The sequence below is a fragment of the Pleurodeles waltl genome, chromosome 9 (genome assembly GCF_031143425.1).
Source record: "Pleurodeles waltl isolate 20211129_DDA chromosome 9, aPleWal1.hap1.20221129, whole genome shotgun sequence".
Taxonomy (NCBI): Eukaryota; Metazoa; Chordata; class Amphibia; order Caudata; family Salamandridae; genus Pleurodeles; species Pleurodeles waltl.
Window position 1 is genome coordinate 1,047,443,757 of NC_090448.1, and position 27,825 is coordinate 1,047,471,581.

The 27,825-nt window shown below is 44.7% G+C and overlaps 1 protein-coding gene across 4 annotated transcripts in view; it reads right to left on the reverse strand.

The window, feature by feature from the left end:
* FRMD6 (FERM domain containing 6) overlaps nt 1-27,825 on the reverse strand; it is an 802,352-nt gene that overhangs the window by 79,835 nt on the left and 694,692 nt on the right. For 3 of the 4 annotated variants that reach the window (XM_069208645.1, XM_069208646.1, XM_069208644.1), the window contains 5 exons: nt 21,174-21,413; nt 10,744-10,834; nt 8,134-8,213; nt 6,259-6,335; nt 2,254-2,440 (listed from right to left, as the gene is read on the reverse strand). In XM_069208645.1, the coding sequence (XP_069064746.1) occupies nt 2,254-2,440; nt 6,259-6,335; nt 8,134-8,213; nt 10,744-10,834; nt 21,174-21,320 (582 nt within the window). In that variant the 5' untranslated portion in view covers nt 21,321-21,413. The remainder of the gene's footprint in view (nt 1-2,253; nt 2,441-6,258; nt 6,336-8,133; nt 8,214-10,743; nt 10,835-21,173; nt 21,414-27,825) is intronic. The other variant, XM_069208647.1, reaches the window with a different exon arrangement.

Consider the following 27,825-nt stretch of genomic DNA (forward strand, 5'->3'; position numbering starts at 1 on the left):
ATATATCACACCCTGGGGTGTAGTGGTCATATGGGACTGACCAAACATCTAGAAATCAGAGTGGCAACAAATATCATTTGACTGCAATACTATAGCATTATACCTACTTTTTTTCAGTTCTACTGAAAAGACATTGCCTTTGAATTGTGCCTTCTAGCCAATGTGGTATTTTTTGTCACAAACTGAACTCTAGGGATTCTTTATTCTATTCCGTAACATTGGTGCAGGACATTTCTTGTAATAATGCTGGCTAAGCCCTTTTTGCTTAAACTTTGGCTTTAGGGGTTCAGCTTCTTCTCCTTTTTGATCCTTTGACAAACAGGCCGACGTGCAAACTACAGGTATTATTAGAATATCACTTGTATAACATTCCTTTTTTCAGCCGATTAAAAAATGAACGGCTTGTCTTGGTTCTAGATTTCTTCCTGTCCTTTTGTGCCATGTGTGAAGACCTTTGATCTCAACTACAGCTAGAACCTGTGTAGAGTTAAGCACCCACTGAGTGACAGCCTCTGTAAATGTAGTGAAGGGAATAGGTCTGGTGTATGAAGTGTCATCCTTGATCTATTGCATTGCAAACTGAATAAATTCCACTAGGCATATAAAAGAAGAGGTTTTAGGCCTGATTATTTCGGTGCAAATACATCTGCCGCAGGCCAAGTGGCTTATCAACTAAGGACAGTACAATCTATAACTCTCAATTAAATACACTCTTTTTTAATCTGCTTGATGCAGGTCATGGCTGGAGAGATCATGATGCGATTGAAGCCAAGCTGATGACAGCACGTAATAAGGAGGCCAGTGTTGGGATGAGTGTGGTATGAGAGAGGCCACGGTTGGGTAGAGTATTGTATGGTGGAGTCTACTGCTGGTAAAGCATGGTATGATGGAGGCAATGGCTGGGAAAGCATGTATGAGTGAGGTGCCACAGCTGAGGGAGAATGGTATGAGGGAGGCCACAGCCAAGAGAACATGGTATGGTGGGGTCTACGGCTTGAAACATCATGGGACGATGGAAGCTATGGTAACGGACAGCATGGTATGAGGGAGGCCATGGCTGGGAGTGCATGGTATGGTGGAGGCCAGGAATGAGGAGAGCATGTGTAATTGAGGCCACAGCTGGGGACAGCATATGTGATGGAGGCCACAGCTGGGCAGAGGATGGTATGATGGAGGCATGGCAGGTGAGTGCATGGTATGAACGAAAAAACGGTTAGGGGCAACATGGTATAAGGGAGGCCACAGCTGGAGAGAGCATGGTACGGTGAAGTATAGGACTTGGAAACCATGGCACGACGGAGGCTACGGCTTGAGATATCATAGGATGATGGAAGTCATGGTTGGAGAAAGCAAGGTATGAGTGAGGACACAGTCTGGGTGAGCAGGGTTTGAGGGAGGCCGTGGCTGAGAGAGCATGGTATGGTGGAGGTCAGGGTTACGGATGGAGGGTACAGTATGTTTTTGGCCCTGGCTGAGGAGGGTATGGCATGATGAAGGTTAATGCTCAGAAGGGAGTGGGGATTGTAACGGGTGTAGCAGCACAGGTTAACATTTTCAACTGCAGATGTAAACAGAATTGCCACCTACCACGGAGAGAGCAATTATTTCTAGTTAAAGCAACTAGTTCAAGCAGTGAAATATTTTGGAGACAACTGAAGAGTAGAAACAGTAAAATTGTTGAAAAAGATGGCGGTGACCACATAAAACACAGTGAATACTGCTGAATATTTGCCATGTATATAGGTGTGGGTAGGAGGAAAGGAATTTGGTAATGTGCACATCTACAGGTCAAATTGAGGTGAACTGCAAAGGGCAATGTGGCTGCAACACTGGCTTCTCTATTGTGTTGTTTTGTTTCCTGTTTGGCTCTAAAATGATACAACAGAGGGCTGAATGCCGTGTGTAAGACAGAGTGCTTCTCACGTTGCCAGGCGCTGCTGTACATACATGACCAGATACAATACAATTTACAGGAATTTAAGACTGTGACATGTTATAAGAACAAGAGATCAATCACAATGCAAACCGCTGGTGCCTTATATCATTTGTGGGGAATGTGAAAGATATGACATTATTCCACGCCTTGTGAACCATCTCGTCAAAAACCAGGTCAGGGCCCCGGCACATTTCATATTGTTTATGATTTACACCGCGGCAGGTTGTGCTCGCACTAGGAGATGGGATGACTAATGACACGTGGCATGGGGGAGCCTGCTGGAGAAATCATTAGAAAATCTGTGCAGCGAGTCCTACCCAAGAGGGGAAGTAGGCCTCCGGTTCAAAGTATTTCCCGTAGTGCTTGTTCCTTTTGAAGTTGCCCAGGTCGGCCTGCAGCGCGAAGGCGGCCAGCAGGAAGTAGGCCTCTTCTCGGAGCACGCACTGGGACTGCAGCACTTGCTTTCTCAGGTGCCAGTAATAATAGTATCTTGCCGTTCTGTCACTGCAAAGAGAAGATAAATGTTAAAAGAAAGGGGAGTTGGCGTGGATTCCGCACCATAAAAAGAACACGCATAAGACATTTTGCAAGAACGAAGAGGACAAAAATGCATGCGCTGGTAAACGACCATGGTGTGGCGCTGTCACTATCACACAGCTGCCACAGCCCCGTGCCGTGTGTCACACCTTTGGCCTATCCTGGCTTTTCAGCTTGTAATTCTAAGCGGGCAGGTAAAACTGCAAGCCCCAAAATGCAACGCGCTGTTGGAACAAATGCAAGAGTGGTTCGAGTTGTCACACATGGCATGGGTCCCCTTGGTAGCTACTCACTGCAGGTGCAGTCTGTGTGCCTTGCAGAATCAGTATACGGGAGGGTCTTAACTCAAGAATAAAAGGCTGCTCGTAGCCTGTACTTGACTACAAGTTAATACAACTCAGTACTTACAGTTACTATTAAATATCAACAGGAAGTTCGAGGCCGCAGAAACTGAAATCCCCAGGCACCCATCTCGGGTCACAAAGAAGATGTTATTTTGTGCAATACAATATTATTTGTGTGCTTTGACTGGCGTGATAATACGTCACTTTGCAGCAATGGTAGGAATTGCACACCACCTGACCTGTTCATATTAATCAGGCAGGGATCGCGTTTGCAAATTGGTTTGAGTAACTGTGAATGTAGTGATGCAGACAGACCAGGGACGGAAAAACAAACAGCCCTGCATTCTTAGTGTGCCAACGGAGCAGCCCCTGTCCTCAATGAGCCAGGAGCTGCAATGTTAACAAACAACACACACAAGCAGAGGCCTAAACTGAAGGGACATCGGATCCCGGCAAAGTGAAAGCTGCAACTTGAGGCAAAAGATAAGGAAGTTAAAAAAGTTATTTTGTGATTATTGTTCACAATACCGCAGGAAGGGGAACTCTCCAGTTTAAAAATACCGAGCTAGAAGTACACATACGGAATAGGATTGTTGTTTGGGGCTCCCGGCCACCTGTTCTTTTCTGCAACGCCCCTTCAGTGTTTTGGTTTTCTAACCCCTCGCTGGCGGGGGAGGAGAAGGGCGGTGATTTGTGAGCTGTTAGCCATAAATGCCCAGCGAGGGGTTAATGGGTAACCACATGTTGAAGATGATGGCATCTTTTCGGGTAACTTCTCTTTACACCTCTGCTTCAAGTCTCTGTTTCTACGCACTACCGACCCCCACCCAGCACCCACCCACCACAAATACAAACACACACACACGTTTCTGTGATATAGCCCAGAGCTGATCTCCTTTCCATGCTCACTGGAATGCAATTGCACCTCTAGCGCTGCAGCAGATGCCAAACTGCACATGTTGCTGACATTTAGAAACACGAAGGAGTCACCATAAGTACAGCTGATACACTTTCAATACTGCAGGTCCCGCCTACTTTCAGCATAGCTGGAGGAGACAGTGTCTTAGGAAACACCTTCCGTTTCGGACAGTGCCAACGCTTAGCATTCTGGGGCTTGTAGTTTTCTGTTGACCATTATAAGACTGGCCAACACGCAGTTAACTGATAACCGAAGTCTGGCTGAATGGTTCACACGTGAGTGACAAAGGAGCAACTCGTAGTTATGCTTCGATGATTTCTCTGAGGACACTCGTTTCACGAGCATCAATGGCCGCTCTTTTAGATATGGACAATATCTCAATTTCGGGGTGATAACCCATCAACTGTGAGATAACCGATCTAATTAGAATGCCGGAGATGATCTACTCAATTAGAATTATTCGGGGAGGGGGACGGGGGTCATTTATCAAACTCTACTTCAAGACATAAATCGTAATCAAAGAGTCCAAAAATAACAGTAGGGGTTTATTGAAATGCTAGAGGGTCACATTAACACAATAATACATAACAGAAGCCCAGCTCTTCCCTGAAAGGGCGGGCTCAGCTGTCAGTCTTCCAACTCACCCCGTACCCCCAACCCCCACCTTCTAGTCACAGGCCTTTAGGCAGCAGAAGGCCTCAAATATCCCAGGCTCTTCCCGCACTTCACGAGGCTTTATTACTCACACCTAAAAATAAACCAGTCGTGTGCCCATCCCGAGAAGCCCACTGCCATTTTCAGAACTGGCGCGAGCGTGTGCATTCAGTTGATTAAATATACATTAAGGCTTTTGCAAAAGTCAATTTGCAAAGATACAGTGCCTTAGCGACCGACGCTCCCGCCTCAGCCGTGTGCAGACGCCATTCAAGGGAAGGTTCTAGAGCCTATGGTTGGCTACAGCCCGGAGAACGAGGCAGGTGTAAATCAGAGAATGGTGTTAAATTCGATAGACTTTCTTTTGCTTCTGCCTCGCACACTGGCGCCTGGAGGCAAGTCCAGTAATTCATGCTTCTAGGCGCTTCGTACCCCTGTAGGCTCAACCTAGTGACCCTTAAGTTACCACATGCGCAGACAGTGCTCCATTTCTGAGGTCACGTTTTTTATCATCAGGGAAAAAGGAAGCTAGTAGGAATAAGATAAACAGAGGAAAACAGTGTTTTAGGGACAAAGAAGAGAGTAAAAGGAACCTGTAAGAATGAGCTAAAAAGCCGAGAGGTGCAGGGCAGTGAAATAACGAGGAACATGATGGAATAAAGCCTAGGTAACTGTGGTACTCGGCAACTTGGGCAAGAGGTTAGTGCCAGGGGTTAAGAAAAGCTTAGGACGCCTACGCGTATTTATTAATTTTCGTTTTACAAATCATGCATCTGTCCCTTATGATGGCAGTAAACCGACGGAGTAAAACGTATTTTCCTAAATTCAGTGTCAGGATCAGGATTTTATTGGCTGGTTAAAATGCTCACGAGGAGCATTCTGGCATCTTCTGCCAGTATGCAAATCAATGTCTTCTCCTGGCTCGTGCCAAGCGCAGGACTGAGAGAAGGATGGACACCAGAGTGGAGCCATGCTTCTATGGCGCATTCCACCCAAATCCTACAGAAACAAGCACTGCCGGGGCCAAAGTGTCTGGTGTTGGCTATCTGTGTATTGGCTTTTGGGAGTGATAGTTTTTTTCTGTCATGGTTTTGCTAAACTTTATTTTGGGGAAGCTGCTAGGTCCTTGTAAGTCTAAAGAAAGTTGGCTAAAACTAAAAGTAAAACAATGTTTTGGTTTTAAAAACCACACGGTCGTGCCTGCTACAGAGGGGAACTATGTGTGTGCACGTGCTCCTTGAGAAAGGGAAGTTAGGAAATGGACAAAAAAGGCTGCCCCTTGCTGTATGCTGAGATGGGCAGAAGAAAAAAGCAAAAGACGCAATAACGGTTAGATGAACGTGGGTGGTTGATAGCCCCCGCAGTGTATTATAAAATAATAATAAAAAAATCAAAAGGTCTGGGCTAATGCCAGTCCTAAAAAACACACTCAAACCCAGTTATAAGGGCGGGAGTGTCACAGCTGAGGAAATATCTCGGCAAGTTAATCTGCTACAGAAATCTGTGCAACCTACAGAGATAAAAGGTTTGAAGCCCAGAGGGAGTCACTTCGACTTTCATTCTCCCGAGTTCATTAAAATCATACTAATGAGTTCGGTAATAGTCACTTTCCGTTAACAATGCTGTGAGGCCAGGGATAAATTAAAGCGAGCTACTGTTAAAGTACGGATGCCGAACGTCACAAGACAGGAGTTTCAGGGGCAGCTGAGGGATAACTTACTTTCGTTCACTAAGCTGCCCCCCTCCCCCCGTGCTAGCTTCTGACATCCAGTGATCAGGCCCCACCTCCGCCACAGAGAGTTTACGTCATCATTTAACCCCCTCCTACTTTGAGTACTCAACACCAGGAGTCTCACTCCGCCTCTTACCTTATCAGCCTGCCGTTTTCCACATAATATTGCACTCGAAAATGGATGATCATTGGGGGCCCAAACTGGTCAATGCCCTGGAACAAAAAACGCACATTTTACGGATATACGTCATACTAAAACATAAAGGTTTTACCATCAATGGCTGGTTACAGATCTGTATCAAAATGTTAAATCAAGTTTACAACCCCCATTTTGATTGGTCCCCAAATCGCAAGGTTTCCCTGGTGCAAATTGTGCACTTGTAAATAAGGATGCCGCGGGGTACAGAATCGAGCCCGTGAACAATGCGCGCGCCGCACAATGGGGAGAATAGCAGAGATCGCCCACTAGAGCACAATCTTAGCAACGGAGACAGCAGAAAATCCAGGACAGAATGACAACAGCCAAAACACTCTGGTTTGTTGCAGAATGATCCACAGGGTGGGGCCTGGGAAGGCGGAAGGAACACACAGGGGACGTCATTCCTGTACTTTCAATCAAGTCAGTATTGTGGCACTTTCCTTTTGTGTGTGGGGCACGTGAGAGACTTCCCTGAAGGCAGTGTGGGTGGTAAAGGGTGTTCATGGAAAAAGGAGCGTGTCTTCATTTGGAGCCATTGAGTTGCCCTACGCTGCATAATAAACCTAATTAGGGCCGGCCTTGGTGTCAGTGCCCCACATGCAAATAGGTACAGTTACTGATTGCACCGAAAACACAAGCTCCCCACAGTCTGATGCGGCGGTCATTGTGCCCTGCAGCCGTGCCTGGACAGCAATACAACCACCGTGGCAGAGAAACAACAGCTTTTTTGTTCTATTTTAGCGTTTTAAGGATGTTTACAAACCACCCTCACTGACCAGCGACTGTAATCTTGGGGCTAAAGTTCCCTGGGGAACGACAGCACCACATAAGCACAGGTCAATGGCGGTTCACTTTTGCATGAGGGCCTGAAAGTCCGAGGAAGGCTCCTTTGAACTTGGAATCCTTTTTTCACATACATTCGGAAGAAGTTGTAAAGTGTTTACATTTAAAAATAGTGACAGATCAAGCCAAGCCCTGATGCCTTCTCAGCAAAGGCAAAATATGTGGGAGGGGCTGTGTGGGACATGGTGAAAGTCAGTTGGGAGGTATGGGAGCTTCTGATGGTACTATGAGAGGGTCCCTTTTAAGTTCATGTGGTTGGCGGGGTGTGTGAGGGTCCGATGCACCTATGTGGAGGTCCATTATAGGATAGGGCCTTTGGCGGTTGTCTGAAAGCCTCTTGGGACTATGTTGAAGTCTACTGGGGTATACAAGGGTCAATCGGCGCAATAGGGCCTGACGTGGCTAAGTGAGGAAATGCCGGGGGCACAAGGGGACTGTTGGGTTGCGTTAGGGTTCGTTGGGGACCATGTGAAGATCTATTGGGGACTGTGTGAGGCTCCATTGGGGCCATTTTTAGTCCTACTTGGAGCACATGCCTGGCTCTCCTAGGAGCCATGACAAGACACGCTGGGCACCATACCAGGGCCTGCTTTGGGTTGCCACAAGCGCTGTAGCTAGTTGGGAATGTGTGTTTTGTAGGCTTTGTATGGGTCTGATGTGATACTGTTTGCAATGCATCTCTCCCTAGTGAACAGAGAGACATGCTGTTCCCCATGAGTCTTACTCTGCCATCCCCAGTAGCAATGATGTGTTAGATGACAGCCAACAGTGGCCATTAGTGCAGACCTGTTCCATTACGCACAGCAGACCGTATAATGGCTGCAAATAGGCGTGCCAAAGCTGGGGAACTGAAAAACATTTTGATGAAGCGATTTCGGACGATTTCCCAATATCACTGACATTCACAGACAACAAATACGTTAAAATAACATACCCGATGGGGCACAAGCTTTGCAACTGTTATCCTACCTTACTTGCCTCTTTCTTCCACTCCTTCGGGCAGTATTTGTACAGTTTCTGTGAAAGCTCCATATACACATGTTCATTGTCTGCATGAGAGAAAAGGAGAGAAGCATGGGTATGACATAACATAAAGCATAAGAAAAAGAACTAAGGCACAAGATGAAGACAAAGAGGTATAGCTTTATGTAAAAAAAAATAGCAATTCGCTTATAAAAAATCATATTGTACTAAAATGTGTTAAATAAGAACTTTTCCCTAAATTTTACAATACAGAGTTGTCTACCCCGACTGCTGAGTCTTCCTATGGTAAAGTACAGGGAAAACAAAAAAAAAAGAAGTTTATCAAACTTGGAAAATATAGTTAAAATATTTGTATGTTAAATATTATTGTAAACTAATTTGTATGTGTTTTAAGTGTAGGACTGAAAATGCTACATGTACTTATTTTAAGTTTAAACATTTAATCATTTTTCTGAAGTTTACATTTTAAAACAAAAATCCCACCTAAAATGAAACTATTGTTTAGTCTGTATCAATACTGATTAAAAGTGCAATACAGAATTAATTATAACTAATGTAATTATATTTTAAGAAAAACGAATATGCCCTTAATTTTTAAATGAAAAAGGGTTTAAAATAATATTAAAAACTGTTTTATTTTTAGATCATTTGCTTTAAATTAAATTACAATTTATTCACCTATTTATTTTAAATAATTAAATCTAATTCAACATTATTTCCTATTGGGTATATTTTAAGACTCTAGACCTATTATATTCTGTAGGATGGTGTTGTACCTGTTAGTGGCCAAGTGTGGTGCGGGACTTAGTCCAGTTCTAACCTGGAGTTCATTTACTACTGTTTTGGGTCCTTTTTGACAGTTGCAACTAGAGAAGTGCAATTTCTAAATAGGAGTGGGCATTTTCCTTTGTGGGTGAGTGCATGGTCCTTGCTATCCCCCCAATGAACCCATCCTTAACCCCTTCTTACTCCTCCCTAAACCCCTCTTGTTTGGTCGTAAATAATACCTATTTTACACCTACTCCCATATTTACTACTAAATGTGTACCTACATGTGCAAAGACTGCAGTCAGAGCCAACAGAAAAAGATAAGGCAGCCACAGGCCTCTATGTGTGGTTTGTAAACAGCATTTTGAAGTAGTTTTTAGTACTACTGACAAATGTACTACACAGTGCAGTTTCCGATTCGGCCCGCAGTTATAAGAAAATTACTCTTTCCAATGAATTTGTCATTGGAAGTTTGGCAATTTTAACGTCATCAAAATGCTGTCAATACCTGATAGCTTTCATAGAAAAGATCACATTTTATATTTCAGTTTGGATATTTTACATTTTATTAATGTAAGTTCGTTTTTGGTTATTTACCAACCTTACAGACTTAAAATCAATTGCCATCAAAACGTTTTAAATACCATACAATTCTCATACTTAACACAATTTCTAGAACATTTAACATTTCACATCGTAAACAAAATCAGTACCCTAAAACAACAAATAGAATAATTTCACACTGCTCCTTCCATCAGCTATTTAGCTCACACAAGGGTACTTGGCCGACACTTAGTGAAAGCAAGATGCTCATCAGTTAAGGTTCTACTAATTATATAATTATTTTAGACCTCTTTCATGGTACTGGACACGCAGTTGGTAAGAAGTTAGTCAATGTAAGTGTGCCAAATCCACATAGAGGTGATACATGAGCACTTCAAAACTGATTTGAATTGAGCCTTCGAGATGGTGGTCACTCCGGGGCCACTCCTGAAATGCACATTCCTGAAACTATCATCTTTGGTAATCCATTCCTCAGTAGGAGCTTCAGATGATTCAGGAATTAACCTCGTAAGAGCCCCTGAAAGGAGCCTTCAGTGTGTACCAATTTAGAAAGTCAGACTGAGAAACCACCGTCTTTACAGATCTTTGTGGAACCTCATGTGTTATACCTCAACAGGTAAACACAGAGCTGTGGAACAATACAAACTCTTTCCAAATTGTCCCTCTAGTCTGATCAAAACTGTTCCGTCTCTTCACCAAACAAAAGTGTAGACTATTACTAAAGGCACCACCTTTGAGGAGCACTCATCTTACAGAGATGTCAAGTCAGTTCAATGTATTTTCTACTGATGATGTTAAGCCCCCTGAAAAAATGTTAATCTTATGGTTGAATTGGTTTCCAATATCAATTTGTAATCTATAATAAGGTCTAATTATTTCAAGTAACAACTTCAAATGATGTCCCTTCAAGATAATCCCTTTACACTCCTTTGGAAAAAAGCAAACTATGGCTTTGGAAACATTCATTAACATATAGGCATATTTCACTGTGGAAAAACAGGACAACATTGTCAATATAACATACGCAGGCAAGGACAAACCCCGCCAAGCGCTCAGAGGAGATGAGAGTCTGAGTGGGTAATACTTTCAGTCATCCACATTAGAGCTCGGCACTCCATGCCTCCCTAGCTTTGTGCAACATAAATAATTCTACATGGATACCTGTTTAGAATCCCTGTTTCAGAGAGTACCAACTTATGGCCTCCAGCAGACAGAGGACGAGCAGAATATTAATGTATTGACAAGTAACTCCCTGGTACTCACTCAATATAACACTGAGCCCGAAGAGATGACAGTCTTTCAGCCTGAGCAGGTCACAGATTTGGACGAGTAACTCGCTGCATAATACTTTAACCTGAAAACAGAAGGGTTACAAAACGTTTACAGCAGAGCTAAACATTAAAAAGAACGCACCCAGAAATAAAGCAAGATGTGCTAACAGTGCTGGACAAACTCCAGGCATTACACATCCTATGACCAGGTTTGTTACAGAGAAGAAGAGGGGCATTTGAAATATGACTAACTTTGTGTCCAGCATTCAGCACAGGGAATGCAGACACGAAGGATATCTCTGTCGTTTGTGGGCAGCAATGAAGTTATAGCTAATCACAGACGTTCTGAGGTAATAAAGTTTGGCAGCACACACAAGAGGTGCAAAACCACAACTTAGTTCAATTGGAAATTATAATTCAAATGCCTTTCTTAAATATGCTGTCAATACATAATTTAGAGAGCAACTCATAGTTGTCAATCAAGTTTATACTGTTTAGGCTGATACAAAGATTTGATAGACACACTGGCTAATATTACAGGGCTCAACCATTTGAAGAGACTGCCACCCTCGCGCTTCAGGTGAAAGACTGACACAGCTGTGAGAGGGAGGAGCCTGACAACAGACCATATAAGGTACCATTCTCTGAGAGCAGGAGAATGGCAGAGGGGAATCTGGGACTTGGCAATATTTGTTATGTACATTCCCTCTCCACTGTGCCTGGCTGGTCCAGGAGTTGGTGCTATTTGGCTGCAGTTTGTATAGTCAGCAGTCACGGCTCGCATCGTTAATGAAGAGGGGGGCGTTGGAGGCCCGTGCGCTGGGTCAGCACGCGGGAGGGGGTAAAAAAAAGAATTTAAATAAAATAAAATAAAAACTTACCCGCTCCTTGCCGCGCCGCGCATCTCCTCGGTCTCCTCAGGCTGCAGGCAGGCAGAGGCTCCCTGCCTGACCTGCAGCCAATCCTGGCGCTGCTCGGAACAACGTCAGGATTCGCTGGGATTGCCCTGGCTGGGTGCTCCCAGGCAGACTGGAAGCCTGTGCAGGCTCTCTCCAGCCCAGCTACCGTGTTGCTGGGCCGGAGAGAGCCTACAGCGCACATGCGCTCTAAGGGGAGTGCGTAGTTCACTCCCTTCACTGCTTCTCACCCTCATGGCCCGCCCCTTCCATCACAAAGGGATAAATAAACCTGGTTTATTATCCCTTTGTGGTGAAAGCTTTGCAGCTTTTGCTGCTGGTGGGGGGGGGGCGATGCTCTTCCGCCCTAATGGTTAGTATGGCCTTTAGGCCTGACGGTGTTTAGAAGAAGGAAGAAACAAGTAGCACATTAAGTATAACGCCATAAGGAGGGCATGATGCAGTGAGAAGGATTGATAAAGAGGACAGGATATAGGGATGAAGATCACAGATAAGGAGGAAAGATACAGCGATAAGGACAACAGGAAATAGTGATAAGGGGAAAGGATATAGCGATAAGAAGGACCCAATGACGTGATAAGGACAGGGCACAGTGACAAAGAGGGCAGGGTATAGTGATGAGGGCAGGATATAGTGATAAGGAGGACAGGATACAGTGATAAGAACAGTGATAAGAATATGGTCAGTGATAAGGACAAGATTCAGTGATAAGAAGGACATGATACAGTGATGTGGAGGACAAGGCATAGTGATAAGAAGGACAGGATATAGTGATGAGGAGGGCAGGATAAAGTGACAAGGACTTGATATAGTGATAAGGGCAGGATACAGTGATAAGGACAGGATACTGATATGTGGAGGACAGGATTCAGTAATATGGAAGGACACAAAGATAAGGACAGGCTGCAGTGATAAAAAGGACATGATATGTTGATAAGGACAAGACACAGGATAATGTGGTGAGGTTCTTTTAGCATTTTAGGCACATCTATTTTAGCTTCCTTTGTCTACGTGGGGTGACTCCCAGCAGACTAACATACCTCTTCATTACCTCTAATACAGATATGGGGATTAGGCTTCCTTCTTGGGACTAGAAGGGCAGATTAGGGCTACCACTGCTATTTTCTCTCATGTAGAAACTTAGTAGTGTAGGTAGCGATATTAGATACACTATGGTGACAATATGGTGGAACTCTTCCTGAGATTGACTTTCCTGGCCACTGCTGTATTAATGTTGTGTTTCATTATCCTCATAATGACAATTTTATGCCTTTTTACGTGGAACACAGTTGCTTCAAAACACCCTATTGAACCAAGATTCTGCTTCTGTTTGTCTTTGCATGAATGAGAATTGTGTAACTGAGAGAAAGGGGTATGATCTGTTCTACCACGACTTCCCTGAAGAGTCAGAGTGTCATGTAATAGGCTGCCACAAGCCACCTTTACCTTTGGTACTGGTGAGGTGCTGCTAGCTAGCCGGAAGGGTTAGGCTAACAGCTGTCACACGATGTGGGATCAGACTCAGTCCCCCACGATCAGTGGTGCTGCAGCTCAAAATCCAGCAGTCTTGTTACTACAACGGGAGTCACACGACAATTAGGAGGACAGATTAGAAGGACAGGATTCTTTAATAAGAAGGACAGGATACAGTGATAATTAGGGCAGGATACAATGATAAGGAGGACACAATACAGTGATTAGGAGGACAGGGTACAGTGATAAGGAGGACAGTATACAACAATCAGGACAGATTAGGTGATAATTAGGACAGGGTACAATGATAAAGGAGGTCACAACACAGTGATAAAGATGACAGGGTACAGTGTAAGAGATCAGGACATAGTGACAAGGAGTTGAGGATACAGAGATAAGGAGAACGGGATACAGTGACAAGGACAGGATACAGTGATGAGGAGGACAGGATATTGTGTCAAGGACAGGACACAGCGACAAGGAGGATATAATACAGTGATAAAGAGGACATCATACAGTGATAAGGAGGACAGGATACCATGACAAGGACAGCATACAGTGATGAGGAGGACAGGATACAGTGATATGGAGGATAGAACACAGTGATAAGGAGGACAGGATATATTGATAAGGAGGACAGAATACAATGATGAGGAGGACAGGATACTGTGTCAAGGTCAGGACACAATGACAAGGTCAGGTTACTGTGATAAGGAGGGCAGGATACAGTGATTAGGACAGGATGGAGTCATGAGTACATAATATAATGATACGGACAGGTTATTGTGATAAGAAGGATAGAATACAGTGATAAGGAGGACAGGGTACAGTGACAAGGACAGGATACAATAATAAAGAAGACAGGGTACAGTGAAAGGGAGGGCACAATACATTGATAAGGACAGGATATAATGATGAAGAGGTCATGATACAGTGATGAGGAGGACAGGATACAGTGACAAGGGCGGGATACAGTGACAAAGACAGAAACGGTGATGAGGGTGACAGGATACAGTGAAAAGGTCTGCATGGGTGGCACACTTGGTCATATTGATATTCCCTGTGGTTGCAACCAAGATGGTTCCCTTGACATTCAGGTCACCCTTTGCACTCCACAGCAAACACAGGAACAATTTTTACCCTTTATGGGTTATACCCTGGCTCAGGGGCCTACATCTTGTCTTAACGCAAGCGTGCAGGTGACATACAGAACCCACACACAGAATCCTCACAGTCCAATTCTCACCTTCCTCCTCTGCTCCAGGAAACAGATGGAGCTAATAGTTTCCTGCCATCATTTAGACTGCTCTTGTAGATGAGAAATGGGCGTGTGTTTGGACATACCATGTAGTCCGCTTTCACTTGAGGCTGTGTCCAGCTGCTAGGGCCCTAGACCTATCACTGCGGAACACCGGTATCTCACCTTTACCTGCAGGTGGTCGCTTGACCGAAAACTGCAAAAAGATGGACAAGAGGGCCAGAGGCTGAATTGGTTGGACTGCCCCACCCAATCACGATGCAGTTTATGTCCATGGTAAGTTGATGCTTCATCCACTTGCTGATATATTGTAAGGGGGACGGGTGGTTGAAGTAGTGGACGTGGAAGAGGGCAATACAAAAATAACCTTTTTTAGGCAGTATCTAGTAGGCTACTGCTGCTTCTCAGCTCTGTAACTGACCCGTGCTGATACCCAGTAACCATGCTCAACTGACCAAAACTGGAAGTATAGGAGGGTGAGTGGGCACTAATGAGATTCAAACTCCCCTCTTGCAGATCACTGCACATCTATCTACCAGAGGTACGTGTATTGCAAAGGGTAGCAACTCCTGTGAAGAGGACGCCTTTTAGCCACCCGCCCCGAGCAAGAACAAGAGATAGGACAACTCAACAGGAGGCTGTTCACCCACAGCTGATGGTGGTGACCAGTCACTGCCAAGATGAACAACACCATCTGTTGTTGTACTTGTAAGCACGTGTTACATTGGTCTTTTTTGCAAGAAAAAATGTCTGATCTGATAGAAGCTTTTTCAAATTCAGAACTTCCAGTCATCCTCCACTCTGTAGTAAATATACATACTCAGTAGCACGCATCCTGTGGGCACTGTGTGTCATGACAAACTAAGCAAACCCTGCAAAATACTCGGATAATTATAAGAATCAAAACACTCACGAGGAGAAATCTAAAAGAAACGCTCATTTTTTAAAAACTTCGCCCCTTTCAGTTCTATCTAGTGTTTGTTAACGATCTATTTCGCAAACCTTTAAAACGAAGGTATTAAAAGGAAAGTCATATTTGGGGAGTTTGTGTACCACTCCCAATCCTAATGTCTTCCCGTTCCCCAAGAGAACACATTTCAACACACGCCCTTAAACAAGCTTAATACTTGGCAAAAATAAACTGCAAATGGAAAACATCTGTCGTGCCCTACAGTCACAAACAAGTACATGTTTCATATTCGGAACTTTTCTTGAAGAAATCAACATTACATTTTCCGACAGTAAGGCAAGGACTTTTAATAATGTTCACCCCGGGGGGAGGTCAAGGGGGCAGAGAGGAAAACGTCACCCAGCTGACCTGCGACAGAATGGAATGTCTCTGAATATCACACTCTGGTGTCACCTGTCACAGTAATATTGAGGGTTAATGTTGTCGTTTTGCAATAACGCGATAACCACACTTTTCAAGAGATGGATGTAGAAAAAAACAAACATCGGCAAAGCCAAGAGGTATGACGCTCGCAATCTTAAGCTGACAAGTAATAAAAATGCCTGCTGCGGTGCCCAATTTTTTTTTAAAAAGACTGTTTTGTGTCTACAGAGAAAGGAAGTAGTAACAAATTAATTGTGTGATGAAAGAGTGCACTTTTCAGACGTAAAACAGTCCTTCCTGCATTCTGAAGAAGAAAGTGGGATACATATACACAACCAAAGAAGACTAAAGAACGCCTGTGGGCTGAGCTAAGATCTGACTGACAATATCTCAAGCCAACGAATAGGCCTATGAGCCAAAGAATCCAATGGCTGAAGGAGGCTGAATCAATGAACCAGGAAGTATATAAAGAATACAATATGGTAAGCATGAAGGATGCAAGTGTCATTACAGGCAAAGCTAAAAAAAAGAGCACATGGAATAGCTTTCTTTGTACTTCAGCTGTTAGCTCGATGACAAGAGGTGGCACCTTGCAGAAGTGTATCATCTCTATGCAAATCACAAAGGCCACTTTAAAAGAGGGCTTTGTGTTTTGATGCCACACACTTGACAGCCATGAGGTCAATAGTTCAGGCCTGCATCACATAGATGGCACTTACTTGCATTGTATAAAATAAGTCAGCAGTCTTGAGTTGTAAAATGGCAGTGAGAGCCCAGATTACAAACAATATAAATATAACAAAAGAGGCTAATTGGTCCAGGGGTTAGAGCCTCAGGGGGGAGCCTTGGGTTGATTAACCATGAAACTGAATTCATTACTTTCTTTTCCCTAACTTGCTTTCGCTCTGGTATCACCTCAGTATTCTTTGTCTAACTCAGCTGCTTCTAATTCCAAATCCTAATTGTCCACTAAAATGGCTCAACTCTTCTTGAAACCCATCGTATCCTGATATCTCTCAATTTCACTATTCTTTATGTGTCTGTCCCTGCATCAGCTCTACAAACCCATGGAAAGCCTCATCTCGTCTTAAAACCTCTCTACTTGCATGCAGAAACGTCTTACAAAGAGCAGGAATATTTCTTGTATCTTGGCCCCTTTGTGCTTAGAATGCCCTCCCTACATTGTTCTCTAGTGTCTAGATAATTCTGAGTTTGCCATTGCCATTCACTAGTACACCCTGCCTACCTCACTCAGAGCCCTCTCGTGTGTATCACTTGTAGTCCTTTGTGTACTTACTTAGGCAGTACTACTTTGACCCGTCCAGCCAATAACATATTTTGCATTATATTGTGTTGTACATAGAAGTTAGGCACTCATACTATTTTCAAGCCTATGGGCCTTATGACCACTAGTCATAAGGCCCATAGGCTTGAAAATCCCTCATTTTGCTAAAGAAACCTTGGTGCAAACCGGGCAGGATTCTGCACCCTACGTGCCCAACATCTCCCAAAAATTTAGCTTGGTCCTTCGCTGAGCTACAAATACAGGAAAGTCACTGGAACAATCTGTTGGACAACTTAAGCTGACATCTTCATACCTACCTATCAAGTCCAGACCAAACTGTACTAGAAGAGGTGGACGACCAAGCCTTAGGAACCCTCTGGTGGGCTTCTGCTCTAACCTACATTCTTCTTTCCTCCCAGCAGGAATGTGTCAGGCCTCTATGCGGTCTGTGTAAAAATGTTTTGTGAGGCTCCCAGTCTGTGCAGGATATGGGGCAGGTTCTCTAACTGTTTAAATGTATTATGTCATCCTTCATCTTTTCCCAACTAGACTCCTTTAAGCACCCACCTTCCACATGCCCCTTCCCTTCTCCCAGTCAGCTGCATCTCTTCCTGGCACCCTTGTCTCTTTCCTGCACATCTTACATCGAGGACTCGGTCTCTCTCCTCTGCACCTCCCTTTATCATCCGTTTCCTTATAATCCAGGCAATGTGATTTTCCACCCTGGCCATCTCACAAGTACCTGTTCCCTGACACCGAGATTACTTTTCTCATCCAGGCCGAAATCTACCACTAATTAAAGGTGCCCCAGAGCAAGGTTTTGCACAGCGCCAGGTAAAATAACGTTTTGCCTTTTGGATGCTCTCTTTCCTCTAGCACAACGGTACTCAAAGTACGGCCCGCGGGCCGCCAGCGGCCCCACGGACCTAGCTTGGCGGCCCGCGAGACGCTGCAAAACAATTAAATACATCATATTAACCACGAAAGGTGGTCGACAGGTATGAACACAGGGTATTACATGTTGGATACACTTAGCAGCAGAAAAACAAAAATAGTGACTATGTGCACATTCGGTGAAAACACATAATACCCACATTTACGCACTATTTGCCGTGTGCAACGCTAAGGGATGCTTGTGGGCACAAAGCTGAGCAAATTTCAACCCGATCAGCTCTCCAGTGTGAAATGATTTTCGACGATCACCAGCCTCAAACTAAGTACTATGCGGTGTGTGTGTGTGTGTATGGGGGGCAGGGACGGGGGTGGGAGGGATGTGTCATAATAGGGCGTCACAGTGCAAAGCTGGATCTACGGAAATAATGTGACTTGTCCTTGTCCGAAATCCCAGACCCAAAATGAAACTAACACCCGTGAAATCGCACATTTCACGTGCTTACTTGTTGACAGTTGTGCTTGTGTTGAAATGTATACTGCCCGGGTTTATCTCTATGCAAATCTTCTGAATGGCAGTGTTGGGATGTCTTTGTGTAATAGCGCCTAACTGACGTTTTTTGGCATGGCCAGTGGCATAATGAATTCACGACTCTATTTAAATAATGCTCCGCTATTTTGGCCTGTTAGTGTGGTGCTGAAAGGTTTCACACAGCGATGCTTAAATGCTCCTAAATTTGGACATATTATTACTTATTCAGTACCTTGAGCACCGGCTGCAGCGATCTCTGGGCAACCTACGGGTCACAAGTTTTAATACCGTCAGGGCCCACTTACTTCCTGTAACAAACCTGTGTTAGATTAATTGGCTGTCGTTTTGCGCTATCACTGTACTGGCATGGTATTGCTGAATTAACTGCATGGACGTCAATTCACCAAGATGCCAGGCCGCAATATGTAAACATAGAAGAGGGCCACGGGAGCATGTGCAACAGTGGCTTCCTTCCTATTTATTTATTTGTTTTTAATGTAGTGTGTGTTACTGGGGTAGGCGTGAGAGTAGATTGCACTATGTGTGTGCGCTGTGTGTGTGTGTTACTGGGGTAGGGGTGAGAGCAGATGGCGCTGTGTGTGTTACTGGGGTAGGGGTGAGAGCAGATGGCGCTGTGTGTGTGCACGCTGTGTGTGTGTTACTGGGGTAGGGGTGAGAGCAGATGGCGCTGTGTGCAGATGGCGCAGTGTGTGTTACTGGGGTAGGGGTGGGAGCAGATGGCGCTGTTACTGTGGTAGGGGTGGGAGCAGATGGCGCTGTGTGCAGATGGCGCAGTGTGTGTTACTGGGGTAGGGGTGGGATCAGATGGCGCTGTGTGCAGATGGCGCTGTGTGTGTTACTGGGGTAGGGGTGAGAGCAGATGGCGCTGTGTGCAGATGGCGCAGTGTGTGTTACTGGGGTAGGGGTAGTTATACCTGGATTCAAAATACAGCATTGTTTAGCATTGTTTTGAAAAAGGGGGCGGGGTGGTTGTTCCCCCTCTAAGCCCCGCCCCTTCTAAGCCCCCCCCTGTCACTTCAGTGCGGCCCTCGGTCGCAAACCATACTGCAATTTTGGCCCCCGAGAAAAAGTTTGTGAGTACCCATGCTCTAGCAGAAAGCCCATTTGACGCCATTTGTCACAATCTGTTGAGCTCTTGTTGCCACAAACAGTGACGACATAAGACAGCTGTGTACAATGGTCTTAATGCATCCTCGGAATTGGCCCACCGATGTAGACAGAGACACACAAAGACACACACTTACTTCCTTACACAACACATTAGCAGTTCTACACCAGAGAACTACACACAGTTCAGCCACTGCACCTCGGCTCTGACATGAAGTATTTCACGCTATTCCACCAAGGAACCCCTGGCATGGCTTTACACAAGCAGGTCAATTCAGAACTGATTTTCAATATTTCAATCTACAACAATCTCATTATGTAAAAAACAATTTGTTCAGCGAGGCATGGGATATTCTAAAAAAAATAGATGTGGCAATGACATATTGCAGGGTAAATTTGAACCTGCACGCGCTCTGAAGGATGCTCTCTGCACGAGAAAGACCCTCTCCCCCCACAGATCTGCGTATCCGGGCCATGCACAACACCTCTTTCTGAGGACGAAAATCATAATATCACGTTCAAGCATTTGTATTGCTGGTTTCATTGTGGTCCACAAATCTTATATTTATCTATTACTCTGAGCTGAAGTCTAGAACCGGCCCTATGACGAGGGCCCGGGGCAATTATACTCGGCCGCCACCCCAATGTGATGGTTTTAGGCTCCACGTGCCCCCGGCACCTGGCTCCCTCTCTTCAACCATGAGCAAGTGGACACTTACATTAAGAAGAAGCAAAGAAGATCTCCCAACTTAGACTGTATTGAGAAGGGACTGAGTGTCTCCTACGCCTCTGGCCTACCCTTACATCTCATAAACAGCGTGCGAGGTATTTTAACTATCATGTCCTGGTCCCTCACACTGACGGTGCTTACCCAATTAATTCTGCCCTTTCCGTTCCACTAACCTACCTGTCGAACAGATGCCCAAGTGTGGCTACCCATCACACTGTCTAAAAAGCGAAAGAAAGAGTTTAACATTTCTAAAGGGCATGGTTATTCAAACGAAAAGCAAAAATACTTTTTGTCCTCAAAATCCAAACATTACCATAGTGTTTACTAGCACTGAAGAGAACTACTTTGTGTGGCTGTGCGCCTTGTGAAAGGGAAGAATGCTGTCACTCACAGTGCAGTTAGCCAATGGTTGAAGTGGGCTGAGCAAATGGCCCTTGCTGTATGCCAATGTGGGTGGAAGAAAAATGTGAAGGACACAATGTCGGATTAATGGACGAAGAGGGTTGGTTACAAACCCTTTATAAGTATATTATAGAAATAATTTTAGTAAAATCAAAGGTCTCGATTAACGCCAGACGTAAACATGGGCTATCTCCACTGACTGCACTGGGATCGGCCCTAAAATAACAGACTTCAGTACTCCATGCCGAGCCTCACTAGGTTTAGAGGCAGGAATCTCTTGCAGACAAAGTGCTACAGACACAGATATTTTGGGCACTACCGAATTTATTCAAGTTCTTTGCTTGAAAAACTAAGTTCAAAGGTCTTAAATTCAGAACCCTTCATCCACACACCGTATTGTCAAACAATATGTCAAACAGTACAGATCGGCTTACGCTTCTCCACCGATGGCCACGTGACCCAGGGGTACTCACATTTGTAATGATATTCAGTGTATCATCGTTGGGGAGGAAGATGCACACGCTGCGGCGGTCCTGCATGACTCGGTTGTTCTGGAAGTTCAGTTTGTTCATTGTGGTCTGGGCTCGATCTTGTGGCTCAGTCTCGCGCCCCCGGCCCATGCAGGCCCCCCAGGTTCATAGGGCTCACGCGCCGGCAGCCGCAGCTCATCGCACAAGGGTTAGCCCTTTACGCATCCCTGGGTGGTGTCATGGCTGAAATGAAGAGGGGACAGGGTCAGCACGCTGGAGTACAAAGAAACTATAGCCGCAGCCCTATTCAGACTTGAAACACTAGGTGGACAACAATGGAGGTGTGTCACAGCACACTGAGGCACAAAGTACCACAATCTAGCTTGACAAACTTATTAGGGGTCCATGAAGCCTCAAAGTCCTGCAGCTCTCCGCAGCACCCTGGGGAACAGTGAGTTTCAACAGTAGTTATGTTGTAATATCAGGTACAGTACAACCGAATTACAAAAGTGTAGAGGTTAGAACATCTAGCACAAAAACATCTAAAATGTACTTAAGACAACATCATTGGATTCAGTTAACAGCATTTCTTTTAAGAATTAAAATACGCATTTTTTTTAACGTTTAATATACACAGCGCTGGAATTATGTGATTCTACGTCTGTAGTGTATTTCACATAATTAAGGATTTGCCGCATTTGCTAGTCAACCCTGCCGCATAATTTGGACCTCCTCTGCTGCATAATTCCAGTGGCCCTGAATATATACAGTAAACCAGGAAAGTGAGGGGAGTGCTTAAGACATCTACCCAACTTAGGGCACCTCATACTGATCCCTATAGTCATGCCGAAAAGAAATCCAAAGAGTCATCAAAAAATGCTATCAGCAACACAGTTGCCCATCAACATACATAACAGCCGGCAGAAGCCTCCACTCCAGAACGATCCCAATTCAGAATATATCCACGCCCAGGGGCTCAGGGGGAGCCTAAGAGTTGTCTCATCACAATCATTTGTAGCACATACAGGCAGACCAATACAGTTCGACAGAAGATCAGACTTAACCGCAGTTTTCGCTTTGTTTATCCATTTTTCATCTCTAGGAGTCAGAAGCCTGTAAACAGTGCATAATTTGTGCCGGTGTTTGCTGGTGCTCGTCACCAGCACTTAATTCTTAACTATCACAGTCCACCACATGGTGCCTCTGTTTGTGTATTTTTAAGGTAAGCACACAGTGTTTAAAATGTAGTATACATTAAAATTAATAATACCAGTTGTCCAGGCCATTTTAATGCTTTGTGTGGCCTGAAGTAGTTCAAATTGTCACACTGTGTGATTGTTAGTAGTTGTGTTGGTACTGGCACTGGCAGGGTTGGCGGAGTAATGGGTGGTGCAAGCTGCAGTGGCCACCTGAGAAGGGTCCTGGCACTCACCTTTTTTTTTTTTTTTTTACATGTTAAGCGCTGGATGTCACATTATTTGTTACTGCTTCCATGTCATGGTCCAGCCAAGAGCTAAACATTTAAGCAGAAACTCAGCCTTTCTTCTAGCCAACACACACCCAAGCAAACAGGGCTGGGGATGAATTGCTCATTCCGTTATGTGCTACCCCGTACATGAGAAGCGCCAAAAAGCCTTTCTACTGGTAGGGGTGGCGAGGGTCCCCTACTTACGAAGGCGCTTTCAACCCTTCTCTCTACAGCTGATATGACCTCTTCTTTGAAACAGGGAAAGCGCAACCGCTTCCCTCTTTAGGCTCCTCCCCTCACTTCATGTCTTTTTCTTTCTAGGTTGAAACTCATTTCTATTTGATTTTGGTTAGGGTTCAAATACTGAAAATATAAAATTACTTTATTTTTTGGTAACTCTGTTTCTGTGGCTGTGTCTGTTGGTCCCTCAGTACTTTTGACAACATTTTGCATATAATATTATGTAAGCGAAAGTATTAAAACATCTATTTAATGAGGCTTCAGCTAATTCTGCAAATCAATTACGTTGGTTTTACATAACTTTTTAGAATAGGAGTGGGGGCACTTATCAAACTTCCAGAGCACTCAATACAGATACGTTCAAGGTATTATTTTTCCAACAGTATTAGGGAAAGTCTCTCGATTTTTGGTGAGCAACATTCCTAGGCACACACCTCATGCAGAAAATTCTTTAACTTACTCTGCTTGTGTGCAGACAGTGAAGATTATGTTTCACAGAAGCATTGCTGGCTTCATTTAATCTTTGAGGCAATATTCACTTTAGTCAATCACCACCTGAATGCTTCGACACTACCAATAAACACCGATAAACCTATTGTTTTTTTAATATCAAAATGGTTTTCCTCAAAACAGATGCCTACAAGCCAGGCTTTAGGCCACAGGAAACAATGTGGTTTCGCCATGCCAATGAAATGTGCATGTGTCAGAATGCATGCTCGTGTCAGCAGAGTGAGGCGGGCACCCAGGTACTTCAGTTTATTTACCAATCCAAGATGGCAGAAGCCCTTTGGTGGGGAAAGGAAGTGGAACAGGAGAACATGGAGGGCATGGGGGAAAATCACAAGGAGAGAACACAACAAAAGCACTCTGGTGAAGATAAGAGCAAAATGGAGCATTATGTGTGTGGCATGAGATGCACATGGAAAACAGACAGTAGTGGCAACGATAAAAGCACACTGACGACAGAAAGCATGAACAATGTAGCGTGGTCGGCATGGGATGGGGATAAGAGCACAGACAATGGAGGTCGCCAGGAAGCACTGGAGCAAACACATGAACAATGGAGGGAGGTTAGGAAGTGCTAGGGCAACCACCTGGACAACGGAGGGTGGGCTGGGGGCAAACAGACAGACAAGAGCGCGTGGGAGGGAGGGATGGATCTTGGGTAATCAGACAGACAGCGGTGGACGGTCAGGAGAGGATAAGGGCAAGCATGGGAAGGTGTAGTTTCAAGGTAAAAACAGGCGCACGAATCATAATATGTCCAGTAACCCCAACAACAAATTAATATTCAGCAAGATACTCACTTTTATGATAAAATCAGAATTTATATACAAACACAGTATGAAATATGACACATGCAAACAATATACAAAGCCCTCCTAAGGCTGGCCCTCTAGTATTCCCTCGACAAGGTCCCGATTCCCACTTCTTTGTCAACTGGCAGTGGTTATTTCCCATTTATGATAAGTGACATTCAGGTTCGGCCCTACTATGAATCCAATTCCTCAAAGTTCTGCTGTGGCCTTCTAGAAGTTGGTCATCCGAGGTACTCCTTGAATGAATCAGCAACTTCCTCTGATCCCGCTGGCAGGTCAGGGGCAGTCACTTGGCTTCCAATGCTTGAGTCGGTACTCCTGGAATGCTGGTCAACACCCACTGCTCTTCAGACATATGCTGTATATAGCAATGGCCCTCCCTCTTGGCATGGGGTGTACCAGGGCAACAGCTCTTGCTCTTCATTGCATTCCTCTCTGGCTTGTAGAGTTACTGATGTCCCAATTGGTGCGGCAGCAACTATCTTCAAAGGGGCCCTCTCTGGCATATGGGGTTTCCTACTTTGGCCAGCACAAGGGCGGATGGCCCGATTGGTGTGGCAGCAAATACCTACACACCGGCCCCATCTGGCATACACGGTCACCAACTTTGATCAACACACCGGCGGATGGCACAATCACTGCAGCCACGATTGAAACAAAGGCATTTATCTTCATGGCGCCCCTTACTGGCATACAGGGTGGCTGACTTTGAGTGCTACCTCCAGGCACTCTTCTTCTCTCCTCTGGTCTGAGTCCTCTAGTCTCAGCAGGAAGGCAGATGCTGGTGCTCCAAGCTCCAGGCTGGTGGGATTTATTTCCTTGGGTGATGCCCCCTCACTATGCTGGTACATTGGCAGACTCTGATCCCCAGTCCTGGTCATGCAAGAAAAGAAGCTTTGCTGAGCTTCCCCACATTGAGATACTGCCACAGCTGAATACTTGACGGCTGACAATTTGGGATAGTTTGGCTCCCCTTTTTATAATCCATTTTCAGACATGTATTTAATTTAGTGTCTCTTGCTCTGAAGTCCTGTTGCATTGGGTGGTGCCTCCTTAGAAGTGCCCTCTTAACTGTCCTGTCTTTAACCCTGTAGCAGTCTGTCACCACAGGAGTGACTTCAACCCTGAAGGATCACAACTCAGGTCATGGGAGTTACTCGTGGACCGTACCTGAATGCCAACCTCATTTATATATGTGTAACAAAAGGTTACAAAGATCCCCCATCCTTACTCTTCATGATTCCCTTATCAGCCACCCCATCTCCTTCCTGAGCTGTGCCCATACCCTACTGACCATTCACCCTTCCAGAATGGAAGATCCCTTTTTAAGTGCTTTAGGGAGCTTGACTCTCCCTTCCTCCAGTGTGTGTCCCAAGCAGCTCCCAGGAATATATGGCAATCCACAAATCAGTCTGGGGGCTCACCCACATGCCTTTCCAAGGCCCTAGGTGTCCAATATGAAACCCATAGGCCTCCATGAATGGTCCCACTCACAGGCATACATCCAACAGAGCGAACACATGGAAACACAGGTGTGCTGCACAGAGTTACATGCTAACATGATGTAGGCTGAGGGTGAGTTAAATACACAGTAGTGGGCCTCTACATGACTGGGCCCGTAGGTCCCGCTTCAGTGACAAGGGTGAAAAGGCATGGTTCACTCTACTGATCATAACTACAAAAACACAGCACTCTGCCACCACCATACTCGTGCTACTTAATTTGTTGGTAAGGGCAGCACTCCTTCACCTCTGTGAGGGTAGCACTTTGGGTGTCCTAATCCCAGTCTAACAAGTCTCCACTGCGTGAGACAGGCTAGGTCACAGTGCACAAGAAGATCCCTGTTCGTCCATGACCAAAAATCGGCACTAGGGATCATGTGTCATTGTGACTGGGACACTCAAGGCAGGGGGTGCACATCCATCATCATATGAGGGACTTTTCTTTCCTAACAGGAAAGAACAAAGAGGGCGAGAAGTAAAGCAGGGGACAACTAAAAAACACTTACACCCGCAGCGAGTGCTTAAACAAACAGAAAAAAGTAATGCCTGCAAAATGAGCAGTAGAAGGACACAAGTAATATGTTCATGCTCCAGGGGAGGGCTAAAGACACAAAGAGGAAGTAAGCCTACGGAGGCAGGTGAAAAGGAAGCAATCAAATGTGAGTGACAATAAAGCCTAACAATGGTAAGCAATGGTCAGCCTCTAAACGCCCTGTAAGGAAACAAAAGCCAAGAGACAGACGACGCTTAGAAGTGACAGAGAAGCAGGTGGGGAGAAAGCAGATGGACGAGAGAGAGGGAGGAGAGACATTCATGAGGGAGACAGATGGAAATCACATGCACTCTGGCAGAGTGCTTAAGCAAAAAGAAAAAAATATTTTCCTCAAAGTGTGCAACGGATGGACAGAAGTAATGAGGCTATGCTCCAAGGACTGGACAAACACAAGATGGGCAAGACAAGTCGTTGAATAAGAAGCAAGCAAATGAGAGTAACAATAAAGCCAACCAATGGTAAGCAATGGACAGACTTTAAACCCATTGTAAGATTTGGTAAACTGACAATAGGTCTTTTGCAACCAAACAACTTGTGCTGTCTATCCATTTTTTTAAAGGAGTCACAATCAACTCTATACTTCATAAGGGTATAGAAAGATGCATTTCACCACAGGCAAAAGAAAGCACATCAAGTGTAAGCATGGAGAAGTGGATTTTTCATGACAGAAGATCCACTTGATGTAGTATTAGAGTTCCCACCTATGCTCTGCCTTGGTCTAGCCTTGATTTCCTGGTGCTATGCCTAGCAAAACCACGTTTGTGAACTCCAGGCAAGCCAAATATCTGCACTATATGTACATCCAATTCTCCCCGCTTACGTTTTCAACTTTATTTGTGGATCAGGGTCTATGTAATTTAATTTCATGACATGTTTACAAGTGTCTACTGATAGGAAGAGAAAGGAGAGAGCAAAGTTAGTGGGTGCATCATGGAAAGCTGGATACCATGTGTTACATAGTGCTGTGCAAGCCTTTGAGTCATAATCTGCCATTAAATTGAATACTCTTAGCTTATAACAGGGGAAGGGTCTGTACTGTTGCTGCAGCGTGGGGGTAATTAGCACAGGACAGAGGTAGGCAGCTGTGCAATAAGCTTAGATCTCTGATGGAGGTTGAAGCAAATACTTCTTTGTATGGCACAAAGGCACATAAATAATGCATAAAAGGCAAAATAAAACGTGGTCAACTTTGTATGCCTTCTTCCAGACAGCTACAACAGTTTTCAGACTCTGTTCTGATTTGCCAAAGCAGCACAGTGTCCAAGTAAGTTACGTGTTGGCACCTTATCAATAAAAGGCTTTAATGCTAAAATACATATATTTACTTCAAACTGAGACAGGCTTTTGATCAAACATAAAAATATCTTTTAACATACTTCTTACTTGTCAATCTAAAGAGGTGGTCACCTGGTTAACATCTCAACACGCCCTTGAAATTACCTGTACAGGAGCCTTAACTCCACCGAAATACACCAAATTGCAGTCCAAACAATAATTTGACAATATCATGTCCTCAAATGTGCAACCACATGACAACATAAGTTATAGAATCCGTCTTCCCCGTACTCACATA